The following is a 14,221-nucleotide window of genomic DNA, read 5'->3' as shown; positions in this document are numbered from 1 at the left end:
GGAATTTGGGGTCTGAAATGGGGAAAAAAAACAGAAAATTTGGGGAAAAATGGGAAAAAATGGGGAAAAATCCAAAATTTGGGGTTTGAAATGGGGGAAAAAATGAGAAAATTGGGAAAAATGAGGAAAAAATGGGAAATTTGGGGAGAAAAAATGGGAAATTTGGGGTCTGAAATGGGGAAAAAATGGGAAATTTGGGTAAAAATGGGGGGAAAATGGGAAATTAAACAGAAATTTGGGGTCTGAAATGGGGAAAAAAATTGAAAATTTGGGAAAAATGGGGAGAAAAATGGGAAATTTGGGATCTGAAATGGGGAAAAAATGGGAAATTTGGGGAAAATTGGGAAAAAATGGGAATTTGGGTTCTGAAATGGGGAAAAAAAACCAGAAAATTGGGAAAAATTGGGCAAAAAAATGGGAAATTTGGGTTCTGAAATGGGGAAAAAAAAGGAAATTTGGGAAAAATTGGGGAAAAAATGGGAAATTTGGGGGGAAAATTGGAGATAAATGAAAAAATTTGGGAAAAAATTTGGAGATAAATGGAAAAATTTGGGAAAAATTTGAGGGAAAATGAGGAAATTTTGGGAAAAATTTGGAGAAAAATGGGAAAAAATTGGGGATTTTTGGGAATATTTTGGGGTGAATAATTTGAATTTTGGGATTTTTTAACCCTTCACCTCCCAACTCAGATGAATTTTTGAGAATATTTTGGGTTAAAATTTTGAAATTTTGGGATTTTTTAACCCCTCACCTCCCAGCCCAGATGAATTTTTGGGTTGAAATTTTTGAATATTTTGAATTTTAGGATTTTTTAACCCCTCACCTCCCAGTACAAATGAATTTTTGGGACAATTTTGGGGTGAATAATTTGAATTTTGGGATTTTTGGGATTTTTTAACCCCTTACCTCCCGGCCCAAATGAATTTTTGGGACAATTTTGGGGTGAATAATTTGAATTTTGGGATTTTTTAACCCCTTACCTCCCAGCCCAGGTGAATTTTTGGGTTGAAATTTTTGAATATTTTGAATTTTAGGATTTTTTTAACCCCTTACCTCCCGGTACAGGTGAATTTTTGGGACAATTTTGGGGTGAATAATTTGAATTTTGGGATTTTTTAACCCCTCACCTCCCACCCCAAATGAATTTTTGGGATGAATATTTTGAATTTTGAGATTTTTTAGGATTTTTTAACCCCTCACCTCCCAGTACAAATGAATTTTTGGGACAATTTTGGGGTGAATAATTTGAATTTTGGGATTTTTTAACCCCTCACCTCCCAGCCCAGATGAATTTTTGGGTTGAAATTTCTGAATATTTTGAATTTTAGGATTTTTTAAGCCCTTACCTCCCGCTACAAATGAATTTTTGGGACAATTTTGAGGTGAATAATTTGAATTTTGGGATTTTTGGGATTTTTTTAACCCCTCACCTCCCGGTACAAATGAATTTTTGGGACAATTTTGGGGTGAATAATTTGAATTTTGGGATTTTTGGGATTTTTTAACCCCTTACCTCCCAGTACAAATGAATTTTTGGGACTATTTTGGGTTAAAATTTTTGGAATTTTGGGATTTTTTAACCCCTCACCTCCCAGTACAAATGAATTTTTGGGACAATTTTGGGGTGAATAATTTGAATTTTGGGATTTTTGGGATTTTTTAACCCCTTACCTCCCACCCCAGGTGAATTTTTGGGTTGAAATTTCTGAATATTTTGAATTTTAGGATTTTTTAACCCCTCACTTCCCAGCCCAGGTGAATTTTTGGGACAATTTTGGGGTGAATAATTTGAATTTTGGGATTTTTGGGATTTTTTAACCCCTTACCTCCCGGTACAGGTGAATTCCTGGGTCATTCCCACTCAGCAGGAACACGGTCTCCAGGTGCTCCCCCACCCTGACTCTGCACAATTTGGGAAATTCAGAATATTTGAGATTTTTGGGGGATTTTTGGAGATAATTTGGGATTTTTGGAGGATTTTTGGGGAAAATTTGGGATTTTTTGGGAGTTTTGGGGGATTTTTTGGGATAATTTGGGATTTTTTGGGGAATTTTTTGGGATTTTTTGGGGATTTTTGGGAGATTTTTGGGGATAATTTGGGATTTTTGGGGATTTTTGGGGGGATTTTTGGGACAATTTGGGATTTTTTAGGGTTTTTGAGGATAATTTTGGATTTTTTGGGGTTATTTTGAGAATAATTTGAGATTTTGGGGATTTCTGGGGGGATTTTTGGGGATAATTTGAGATTTTTGGGGATTTTTGGGGGATTTTGGGGATATTTTGGGATTTTTTTGGGTTAATTTGGGATTTTTTTGGGATAATTTGGATTTTTTGAGGGATTTTTTGGGGGATTTTTGGGGGATTTTTGGGATTTTTTTGGGGATTTTTTTGGGATTTTTTTGGGGTTTTTGGGGTTTTTTTGGGGGATTTTTGGGGATAATTTGGGATTTTTGGGATATTTTAGGGATTATTTTATTTTTTGGGGGGATTTTTGGGGATAATTTGGGGTTTTTTGGGGGATTTTTGGGGATAATTTGGGATTTTTTGGGGATAATTTGGGATTTTTGGGGGATTTTTTTGGGATTTTTAGGGATAATTTGGGATTTTTGGGGGATTTTTGGGGATAATTTGGGATTTTTGGGGGGATTTTGGGGATAATTTGGGATTTTTTGGGGTAATTTGGGATTTTTTGGGGAAAATTTGGGATAATTTGGGATTTTTGGGGTTATTTTAAGGATAATTTGGGATTTTTGGGCATAGTTTGGGATTTTTTTGGGGATATTTGGAATTTTTTGGGGATAATTTGGGATTTTTGGGGATTTTTGGGGATAATTTGGGATTTTTTGGGAATAATTTGGGATTTTGGGGGATTTTTTGGGGATAATTTGGGATTTTTTTGGGGATTTTTGGGGATAATTTGGGATTTTTGGGGGATTTTTGGGGTTTTTTGGGGGATTTTTGGGGATAAATTTGAATTTTTTGGGGTTATTTTGAGGATAATGTGGGATTTTTGGGGATGATTTGGGATTTTTTGGGGTTAATTTGGAATTTTTTGGGATTTTTTGGGGGATTTTTGGGGGTAATTTGGGATTTTTTGGGGATAATTTGGGGTTTTTAGGGATAATTTGGGATTTTTGGGGGGGATTTTTGGGATAATTTGGGATTTTTTGGGGGATTTTTGGGAGATTTTTGGGGATAATTTTGGATTTTTTTTTTATTTTTGGGGATAATTTGGGATTTTTTTTATACTTTTGGATTTTTTGGGATAATTTGGGATTTTTTTGGGGATTTTTGGGGGATTTTTTGGGAGAAATTTGGATTTTTGGGGCTAATTTGGGATTTTTTTTGGGATAATTTGGGATTTTTTGGGGATAAATTTGGATTTTTTGGGGATTTTTTTGGATTTTTTGGGGGGATTTTAGGGGATAATTTGGGATTTTTTTTTGATTTTTGGGGATAATTTGGAATTTTTGGGGGATTTTTGGGGATAATTTGCGATTTTTTTTGGGATAATTTGGGGATAATTTGGGAATTTTTGGGGTTATTTTGAGGATAATTTGGGATTTTTTTGGGATTTTTTGGGGGATTTTGGGGGATAATTTTTGATTTTTGGGGTTATTTTGGGGATAATTTGGAATTTTTGGGGGATTTTTGGGGATATTTGGAATTTTTTGGGATTTTTTGGGGATAATTTGGGATTTTTGGGGGATTTTGGGGATAATTTTGGAATTTTTGGGGGATTTTTGGGGATATTTGGAATTTTTGGGATTTTTTGGGGATAATTTGGGATTTTTGGGGATAATTTGGGGATAATTTGGGAATAATTTGGGATTTTTTGGGGGTTTTAGGGGATAATTTGGGATTTTTTTGGGGATAATTTGAGATTTTTGGGGATTTTTTGGGGATTTTTGGGATAATTTGGAATTTTTTTGGGGATAATTTGGGATTTTTGGGAGATTTTTTTGGATAATTTGGGATTTTTTGGGGATTTTTTTTTTATTTTTGGGGATATTTTGGGATTTTTTTGGGGATAATTTGGGATTTTTGGGGGGATTTTTGGGATAATTTGGGATTTTTGGTGATAATTTGGGATTTTTTTGGGTTAATTTGGGATTTTTTGGGATAATTTGGAATTTTTTGGAATTTTTGGGGGATTTTTGGGGATAATTTGGGATTTTTTGGGGGATTGTTTGGGGATAATTTGGGATTTTTGGAGGATTTTTTGGGATTTTTTGGGGATAATTTGGGATTTTTTTTTATTTTTGGGGGTAATTTGGGATTTTTGGGGGATTGTTTGGGGATAATTTGGGATTTTTTGGGATCATTAGGGATTTTTTGGGGGGATTTTTGGGGATAATTTGGGATTTTTTCGGGTTATTTTGGGGATAATTTGGGATAATTTGGGATTTTTTGGAGCTAATTTGGGATTTTTTGGGGGATAATTTGGGATTTTTTTTGGATTTTTTGGGGTTTTTTGGGGTATTTTTGGGGGATTTTTGGGGGAATTTTTTGGGGATTTTTTGGATATTTCAGAACATTCCAAATTTCTGCTATTATTTTTAGGCTAAATTTATATTTTTTGGTATTTTTTGTCACTCACTGAGCGTGGCACAGCTGGAAGGGGGTGAAGTGAAGCTCCAGGTTCAGGCAGCTCTCTGGGAATGGGGGAAAACAAATTTTGGGGTCCAAAATTCAAATTTTGGGGTCCAAAAATCAAATTTTGGGGTCCCAAATTCAAATTTTTGGGATCCTAAATCAAATTTTGGGGTCCCAAATTCAAATTTTAGGCTCCAAAATCCCATTTTTATGCTCCCAAATCCCATTTTTATTATCCTAAATCCATTTTTTAGGATCCTAAATCCCATTTTAGGCTCCCAAATCCCATTTTTAGCTCCCCAAATCCCATTTTTGGCTCCCAAAATCCCATTTTATGCCCCCAAAATCCAATTTTTAGGATCCCAAATCCCATTTTTATGCCCCAAAATCCCATTTTTCATTCCCAAATCCCATTTTTATGCCCCCAAATCCCATTTTTGGCTCCCAAATCCCATTTTTATGCCCCCAAAATCCCATTTTTAGGCTCCAAAATCCCATTTTTATGCCCCCAAAATTCCATTTTTTTGCTCCCAAATCCCATTTTTAGGCTCCCAAATCCCATTTTTATGCCCCCAAAATCCATTTTTAGGCTCCCAAATCCCATTTTTATGCCCCCAAATCCCACTTTTAGATCCCAAAATCCCATTTTTAGGCTCCCAAATCCCATTTTTATGCTCCCAAATCCCATTTTTAGGATCCCAAATCCCATTTTTAGGCTCCCAAATCCCATTTTTATGCCCCAAATCCCATTTTTAGGTCCCCAAATCCCATTTTTAGGCTCCCAAATCCAAATTTTTGGTCCCAAAATCCCATTTTTGTGACCCCAAATCCCATTTTTATGCCCCCAAATCCCATTTTTGGCTCCCAAATCCCATTTTTTTCTCCCAAATCCCATTTTTAGGTTCCCAAATCCAATTTTTATGCCCCCAAATCCCATTTTTATGCCCCAAAAATCCCATTTTTGGCTCCCAAATCCCATTTTTCACTCCCCAAATCCCATTTTTTGGTTCCCAAATCCCATTTTTTTGCCCCCAAATCCCATTTTTCGTTCCCAAATCCCATTTTTTTGCTCCCAAATCCCATTTTTAGGCTCCCAAATCCCATTTTTCACATCCCAAATCCCATTTTTAGGCTCCTAAATCCCATTTTTAGGCTCCCAAATCCCATTTTATGCCCCCAAATCCCATTTTATGCCCCCAAAATCCAATTTTTTTGCTCCCAAATCCCATTTTTATGCCCCAAAATCCAATTTTTATGCCCCCAAAATCCAATTTTTTGTTCCCAAATCCCATTTTAGGCTCCCAAATCCCATTTCTAGGTTCCCAAATCCCATTTTTCACATCCCAAATCCCATTTTTGGCTCCCAAATCCCATTTTTAGGCTCCCAAATCCCATTTTTGGCTCCCAAATCCCATTTTTAGGCTCCCAAATCCCATTTTTATGCCCCCAAATCCCATTTTTATGCCCCCAAATCCCATTTTTTGCTCCCAAATCCCATTTTTATGCTCCCAAAATCCCATTTTTAGGATCCCAAAATCCCATTTTTTACGCTCCCAAATCCCATTTTTATGCCCCAAAATCCCATTTTTATGCCCCCAAATTCCCATTTTAGGCTCCCAAATCCAATTTTTATGCCCCTAAATCCCATTTTTTATCTCCCAAATCCCATTTTTATGCCCCCAAAATCCAATTTTTTGCCCCCAAATCCCATTTTTATGCCCCTAAATCCCATTTTTGAGCTCCCAAATCCCATTTTTGGTCCCATTTTTGGCTCCCAAATCCCATTTTTAGGCTCCCAAATCCCATTTTTTGGCTCCCAAAATCCAATTTTTATGCCCCCAAATCCCATTTTTATGCCCCCAAATCCCATTTTATGCCCCCAAAATCCCATTTTTTTGCTCCCAAATCCCATTTTATGCCCCCAAAATCTCATTTTTGGCTCCCAAATCCCATTTTTATGCTCCCAAATCCCATTTTATGCCTCCAAAATCCCATTTTATGCCCCCAAAATCCCATTTTTGGTTCCCAAATCCCATTTTTATGCCCCAAAATCCCATTTTTATGCCCCAAAATCCCATTTTTATGCCCCCAAATCCCATTTTTATGCCCCCAAATCCCATTTTTAGGCTCCCAAATCCCATTTTTTTCTCCCAAAATCCCATTTTTATGCCCCTAAATCCCATTTTTATGCCCCCAAATCCAATTTTTATCTCCCAAATCCCATTTTTATGCCCCCAAAATCCAATTTTTAGGCTCCCAAATCCCATTTTTTGTTCCCAAATCCCATTTTTATGCCCCCAAATCCCATTTTTTTGCTCCCAAAATCCCATTTTAGGCTCCCAAATCCCATTTTTAAGCTCCCAAATCCCATTTTTGGCTCCCAAATCCCATTTTTTTGCCCCCAAAATCCAATTTTTATGCTCCCAAATCCCATTTTTATTATCCTAAATCCCATTTTTTTGCTCCCAAATCCCATTTTTTTTATCCTAAATCCATTTTTTTTATCCTAAATCCATTTTTTTTATCCTAAATCCATTTTTTAGGCCCCTAAATCCCATTTTTTGCTCCCAAAATCTCATTTTTTCTCCCATTTTTGGTTCTCTCACGGGCCACGGAGTCGAGGTCGAACTCGCAGCCGGGCTCGTAGTCGCAGTAAATGTTCAGGAAGGGGCTGGGCTTGTCCCCCGAGTCCTGAAATTCCAAAAATAAACCCAAAATAACCCAAAAATTGAATAAAATCCCCCCAAAAACAGCTCAGACCCCCCAAAGGTCCCAGCTCAGTCGCAGTAAATGTTCAGGAAGGGGCTGGGCTTGTCCCCCGAGTCCTGAAATCCCAAAAATATCAAAAATAAACCCAAAATAACCCAAAATAAACCCAAAATAACCCAAAAAATGGGTGAGAGCACCCAAAAATAACCCAAAAATGGACTGAGACACCTCAAAAATAACCCAAAAAATGACTGAGACCCCCCAAAATAACCAAAAAGTGACTGAGACCCCCCCCAAAAATAACCCAAAAATGGACTGAGAGTCCCAAAAAATAGCCAAAAAGTGACTGAGAGTCCCAAAAAAAACCCAAAAAATGTGTGAGATAACCCAAAATAATCCAAAAATGAACTGAGACACCTCAAAAATAACCCAAAAAATGGACTGAGAGTCCCAAAAATAACAAAAAAAATGTGTGAGAGCACCCAAAAACCATCTCAGATACCCCAAAAACCCCCAAAAATGTGTGAGAACCCCCAAAAATAACAAATAAAAAGTGTGAGATCCCCCAAAATAATAAAAAAATAGACTGAGACACCCCAAAAATGAACTGAGACCCCCCCAAAAAACACCTCAGATACCCCAAAAACCCCCAAAAACTGTGTGAGAATCCTCAAAAATAACAAAAAAATGGACTGAGAGTCCCAAAAATAACCAAAAAAATGTGTAAGAGCACCCAAAATAACAAAAAAAATGGACTGAGACACCTCAAAAATAACCCAAAAAGTGACTGAGACACCCCAAAAATGGACTGAGAACCCCAAAATAACAAAAAAATGTGTGAGATAATCCAAAATAACCCAAAAAATGTGTGAGAGCACCCAGAATAACCCAAAAAATGTGTGAGATAACCCAAAAATAACCCAAAAAATGACTGAGAGCCCCCAAAAATGGACTGAGAACCCCAAAAATAACCAAAAAGTGACTGAGAGCCCCCAAAATAATAAAATATGGACTGAGAGCACCCAAAAAACCATCTCAGATACCCCAAAAAGTGACTGAGAGCCCCCAAAATAAACCCAGAATCCCCAAAATTCCCATCTGAGCCCCCCCAAACCTCCCCAAAATTCCCCCAGATCCCCTCAGGACCCCCCCAGGACCCCCAAATCCCATCTAAACGCCCCCAGGACCCCCCAAATCCCCCTCAGGACCCCCCAAATCCACCCAGGACCCCCCAAAATCCCCTCTAAACCCCCCATGACCCCCCCAGGACTCCCCAAATCCCCCCAAATTCCCTCTGAAACTCCCCCAGGACTCCCCAGATTCCCTCTGGATCCCCCCAAAATCCCATCTAAACCTCCTCAGGACCCCCCAAATCCCCCCCAAATCCTCCCAAGACCCTCAGGACCCCCCAAATCCCCCCAAATCCCCCCAGGACCCCCCCAGACCCCCCAAACTCCCCCTAAATCCCCCCAGGACCCCCCAAAATCCCCTCAGGACCCCCCCAAATTCCCTCTGAGCCCCCCAAATCCCACCCAGGACCCCTCCAGGACCCCCTAAATCCCCTCTGAGCCCCCCCCAAATCCCATCTAAACTCCCCAGGACCCCCCAAATCCCCCCCAAATCCCCCCAGGACCCCCCAAGACCCCCCAAATCCCATCTGAGCCCCCCCAAATCCCCCTCAAATCCCCTCTCAGTCCCCCCAGCACCCCCCCAAATCCCCCCCAAGACCCCCCAAATCCCCTCAGGACCCCCCTAAATCCCCTCTAAACCCCCCAGGACCCCCCCAGGACCCCCCAAATTCCCTCTGAAACCCCCCCAGGACCCCCCAAATCCCCCCAGGACCCCCCCAAATCCCCTCAGGACCCCCCAAATCCCCTCTGAGTCCCCCCAAATCCCCTCAGGACCCTCCCAAACCCCCTCAGGACCCCCTAAATCCCCCCCAAATCCCCTCCAGGACCCCCCAAAATCCCCCTCAGGACCCCCCAAATCTCCCCAAAATTCCCATCTGAGCCCCTCAGGACCCCCCCAAACCTCCCCAAATCCCCTCAGGACCCCCCCAGGACCCCCCAAATCCCCCCCAGGACCCCCCAAACCTCCCCCAAATCCCCTCTGAACCCTCCCAAAGCCCCCCAGGACCCCCCCAGGACCCCCCAAATTCCCCCAGGACCCCCCTAAATTCCCTCTGAGCCCCCCCAAGACCCCCCAAATCCCCTCAGGACGCCCCAAAATCCCCTCTAAACCCCCCCCAGGACCCCCCCAAATCCACCCAGGACCCCTCCAGGACCCCCCAAATTATCTCTGAGCCCCCAAGGACCCCCCAAATCCCCCCCAGGACCCCCCAAAATCCCCTCAGGACCCCCCAAATCCACTCTGAGACCCCCAGGACCCCCAAAATCCCCCCCAAATCCCCCTCAGGACCCCCCAAATCCCCCTCAGGACCCCCCAATTCCCCTCAGGACCCCCCAAATCCCATCTGAGCCCCCCAAATTCCCTCTGAACCCCCCTCCAGGACCCCCTAGGACTCCCCAAAACCCCCCCAGGACCCCCCCAAATCATCTCTAAATCCCCAAAAACCCCCCCAAATCCCGCTCAAATCCCCCCCAGGACTCCCCAAATTATCTCTGAGCCCCCAAGGACTCCCCCAAAACCCCCCAAATCCCCCCCAAAACCCCCTCAGGACCCCCCCAAACCTCCCCAAATCCCCTCAGGACCCTCCCAGGACCCCCCAAATTCCCTCTAAACCCCCCCAACCCACCCCCAAATCCCCTCTGAAACCCCCCCAGGACCCCCCAAATCCCCCCAGACCCCCTAAAATTCCCTCAGGACCCCCCAAATCCCCCCCAAATCCCCCCCAAATCCCCCCCAGGACCCCCCCAGGACCCCCCAAATCCCCTCTAAAGCCCCCATGACCCCCCCAGGACCCCCCAAATTCCCTCTAAACCCCCCCCAAAATCCCCTCTGAGCCCCCCCAGGACCCCCCAAATCCCCCCAGGACCCCTCCCCAGTCCCCCTCCCCACCTTGATGAAGGTGATCCCGACCACGAGGCCGCGCTGGGGGGGGGATTTGGGGAAGGAATCGATGGAAACGATCTCGGCATCCACTGGGGGAGGGGAGGGGAGGGTCAGGGACACCCAAAAAACATTCAGGGAGACCGCCAAAAAATGACAAATAATCCTTAAAAATCCCCTAAAAAAATCCCAAAAAAATCCCCCCAAAATGCCCAAAAATCAAAAAAAATCCCCTCAAAAATCCCCAAAAAATCCAAAAAAAAACCCCTCAAAAATCCCTAAAAAATACGCAAAAAACATTCAGGGACACCCCAAAAAAATGCCAAAAAATCCCTAAAAATCCCCCCAAAATATCCCCAAAATTCCAAAAAATAATTTTAAAAAATTCCCCCAAAAAATCCCCAAAAAAATCAAAAAAATTCCCCCCAAAATCCCAAAACAATCCCAAAAAATTAAAAAAAAAATCCAAAAAAAATACCCCAAAAAACCCTTAAATGCCCTAAAAATCCCCCAAAAAATCCCCCCCAAATCCCTAAAAAGTCTCCAAAAAATCCCCAAAAAACATTCAGGGAGACCCCCAAAAAATGTCAAAAAATCCCTAAAAATCCCCCTAAAAAATCCCCCCAAAAATGTCCCCAAAAATCCAAAAAAAATCCCAAAAAATCCCCAAAAATTCCTCCCAAACTCCCTTAAAAATTCCCCAAAAATCCATTTAAAAATCCCAAAAAATCTGTAAAAAGTCCCCCCCAAAAATCCCCTAAAAATCCCCTAAAAAAGTCCTCAAAAAATCCCCAAAAATTCCTCCCAAACTCCCTTAAAAATTACCCAAAAATCCACAAAAAAATCCCCCAAAAAACCCCAAAAATCCCCCAATAAATTCCCCCAAAATCTCCCAATAAATCCCCCCCAAATCCCCAACAAATCAAAAAAAAAATCCCAAAAGTATCTCAAAAAAATCCCACAAAAAGCCCTAAAAAAATTCCTCTCCAAAATCCCCCCAAAAAAATCCCAAAAAATTCCCCCCCCAAATCCCCCGTAAATAATAAAAAAAAATCCCCCAAAAAATCCCCAAAATAAAAATAAATTCCCTAAAAATCGCCAAAAAATCCCTAAAAATTCCCTAAAAATCCCCCAAAAAAATCCTTTAAAAATAAAAAAAAAAAATCCAAAAACATCCCCTCAAAATCCCCCAATAAATCCCCTCAAAACCCCCCAAAAAAATAAAAAAAAAACCCAAAAAATCCCCCCAAAAATAAAAATAAATTCCCTAAAAATTGCCAAAAAAATCCCTAAAAAATCCCTAAAAATCCCCCCAAAAAATCCTTTAAAAATCCCAAAAAATCCCCTCAAAACCCCCCCCAAAAATCCTCTCAAATTCCCCCAAAAAACCCCAAAAAACCCCCAAAAAACCCCCAAAAAATCGCCAAAAAATCCCTAAAAATCCCCTAAAAAACCCCAAAAAAATCTTTTAAAAATCCCAAAAAAATCCCAAAAAATCCCCTCAACCCCCCCCCCAAAAAAACCCCCAAAAACCCCAAAAAAACCCCAAAAAAACCCCAAAAAAAACCCCAAAAAATCCCAAAAAATCCCCAAAAACCCCCCAAATCTCGTTGTACCGGGGATGTAGGTGAACTGCATCTCCCGGGCCAACGGGCGCAGGCGAGGCCTCAGCTGAAGGTACCGGAACAACAAAACTTTCCCTTTGAGCGCCGCCGCCAACAACCCCCCGGGCCCGGTACCGGGCCCCGCCAACGCCGTCAGCCCGTACACGTTACTCTGCGAGCCCAACCGGCTGAAACTGTCCTCAACCAGCGGGCAGCGGCCCCACGGTGACATTGTGAGGGCTCAAAATGGCGGCGGCAACCGTGAGGGGAACCGGGAGGGAACCGGGACAGGCAGCGCCGGGGGCAGCCCCGCCGGGAGCGCCGCGGTGGGGGCCTAACGGGGGAGCGCGCGCGGAAGTGACGTCACGAAACGCGACGGAAGTGGGGTGGGTCTCATGGGTGTCGCCATTTTGTGGGCGTGGATTTGTGCCATATAAGGTGGTGGGCGTGGTTAAAGCGTGAGGGGGGAATTTGGGCGGGAAGAGGAGCGGGAGTTTGGGGATTTAAATGAAAAATTGGGGTTAAAAAAAGAAAATTTGGGGTTAAAAAAATAAAATTTGGGGCTCCAAGTGAAAATTTGAGGGGATTTTGGGGGTCAAAAAGGGAATTTGGGGGTCAAAGAGGGGATTTTGGGGGTTTCAGGGGGGTTTTGGGTGTTCTAGACGGGATTTGGGGGGGAATTGGAGTGGGAATTTGGGGATTTAAATGAAAAATTGGGGTTAAAAAAAAGAAAATTTGGGGTTAAAAAAAGAAAATTTGGGGCTCAAAGTGAAAATTTGAGGGGATTTTTGGGGGTCAAAAAGGGAATTTGGGGGTCCCAGGGGGGTTTTGGGGGTCGCAGAGGGGAATCGGAGCAGCGATTTGGGGGCTCAAAATGAAAATTTGGGGCTTAAAAACAGAAAATTTTGGGGTTCAAAGTGAAAATTTGGGGTTCAAAGTGAAAATTTGAGGGGATTTTGGGGGTAAAAAACGGAATTTGGGGGTCCTAGAGGGGATTTTGGGGGTTTCAGGGAGGTTTTGGGTGTTCTAGAGGTGATTTAGGGGGGAATTGGAGCGGGAGTTTGGGGATTTAAATGAAAAATTGGGGTTAAAAAAAAGAAAATTTGGGGTTAAAAAAAGAAAATTTGGGGTTAAAAAAAGAAAATTTGGGGTTCAAAGTGAAAATTTGAGGGGATTTTGGGGGTCAAAAAGGGAATTTTGGGGCCCTAGAGGGGATTTTTTGGGGGCTGGGGGGTTTGGAAATTTCCAGAATTTTTTTTTTTCTGAGGAGAATGATCCAGGCCTCTTTTTTTTTTTTTTTTTTTTTTTTTTTTCAGCAGGAGAAACCAAAAAAAGCCCCAAAATTCACCCAAAATGAGCTAAAAAAACCCTAAAATCCCACCCCCAAAAATTCACAAATCCTTTCAAAAATCCCCAAAAAAAACGCCCAAAAATACCCTGAAAAACCTCAAAATTCCCCTCAAAAAAAACCCAAAAATCCCCTCAAAACACCCAAAAAAATCCCCTCAAAATTTCCCCAAACCTTTAAAAAAAACCCAAAATCCCCTCAAAAAATCTCCATGAAAACCCCAAAAATCCCCCCAAAAATCTCAAAAAAAACCCCAAAATCTCCCCTAAAATTCTCCAAAAAATCCCCAAAAATATCCCCCCAAAAATCTCAAAAAAACACCAAAAATCCCCCAAAAAATCTCCAAACAACCCCATATTTTGGTTTAATATTTTGATTTTTTTTGGATATTTTTATCTCAAATCCTGCTCCTCTCCCTCGATGCTTCTCTGGGTTTATTCCTGGATTTATTTTGGATTATTTAAGGATATTTTTGACTTTATTTTGTGTTTATAATTTTATTTTTTTTATATTTTATCTGAGATCCTGCTCCTCCCCAGGGATGCTCCTCTTGACCCGCAGCAGCAGCGCCGTCAGCGCCGGCTCCAGCCGCGAAATGGAATCGAACTCCCGAACCTGAGGGGAAAAAATGGTGAAAAAAGAGAATTTTTTGGGGAAAAAAGAGAATTTTGGGGGGGAGTTTGGGGGAAAAATGTGAATTTTTTGGGGAAAAAAAGTGAATTTTGGAGGGATTTGGAGTGGATTTGGGGGGAATTTGGGGTAAATTTGGATTAATTTGGAATTAATTAGTGATAAATTTGGGGTAAATTCAGGGTGAATTTGGGATTAATTTGGGGTAAATTCAGAATAAATTCAGGATAAATTTGAGATAAATTCAGGATAAATTCAAGATAAATTCAGGATAAATTTGGATTAATTTAAGATAAATTCATGATAAATTTGGGATTATTTTGAG

General features: G+C 41.6%; 2 protein-coding genes across 2 annotated transcripts in view; both read right to left on the bottom strand.

Annotated features, from left to right (window-relative positions):
• Positions 1 to 12,299, bottom strand: part of KPTN (kaptin, actin binding protein) — a 32,550-nt gene extending 20,251 nt beyond the window's left edge. The window contains exons 1-5 of the mRNA XM_033083880.2: positions 11,931 to 12,299; positions 10,324 to 10,406; positions 7,203 to 7,287; positions 4,601 to 4,655; positions 1,827 to 1,902 (exon numbers count right to left, since the gene is read on the bottom strand). Coding sequence (XP_032939771.1) covers positions 1,827 to 1,902; positions 4,601 to 4,655; positions 7,203 to 7,287; positions 10,324 to 10,406; positions 11,931 to 12,150 — 519 coding nt within the window. The 5' untranslated portion in view covers positions 12,151 to 12,299. The remainder of the gene's footprint in view (positions 1 to 1,826; positions 1,903 to 4,600; positions 4,656 to 7,202; positions 7,288 to 10,323; positions 10,407 to 11,930) is intronic.
• A 1,445-nt stretch (positions 12,300 to 13,744) lies between these two features.
• LOC117009644 (alpha-soluble NSF attachment protein-like) overlaps positions 13,745 to 14,221 on the bottom strand; it is a 24,727-nt gene continuing 24,250 nt past the window's right edge. The window contains exon 11 of the mRNA XM_033083928.1: positions 13,745 to 13,881. Within this exon, the coding sequence (XP_032939819.1) occupies positions 13,780 to 13,881 (102 nt within the window). The 3' untranslated portion in view covers positions 13,745 to 13,779. The remainder of the gene's footprint in view (positions 13,882 to 14,221) is intronic.

This window comes from Catharus ustulatus, chromosome 34 (assembly GCF_009819885.2).
Source record: "Catharus ustulatus isolate bCatUst1 chromosome 34, bCatUst1.pri.v2, whole genome shotgun sequence".
In the NCBI taxonomy this organism is placed as follows: domain Eukaryota; kingdom Metazoa; phylum Chordata; class Aves; order Passeriformes; family Turdidae; genus Catharus; species Catharus ustulatus.
This window is presented reverse-complemented; position numbering and strand designations above follow the sequence as displayed.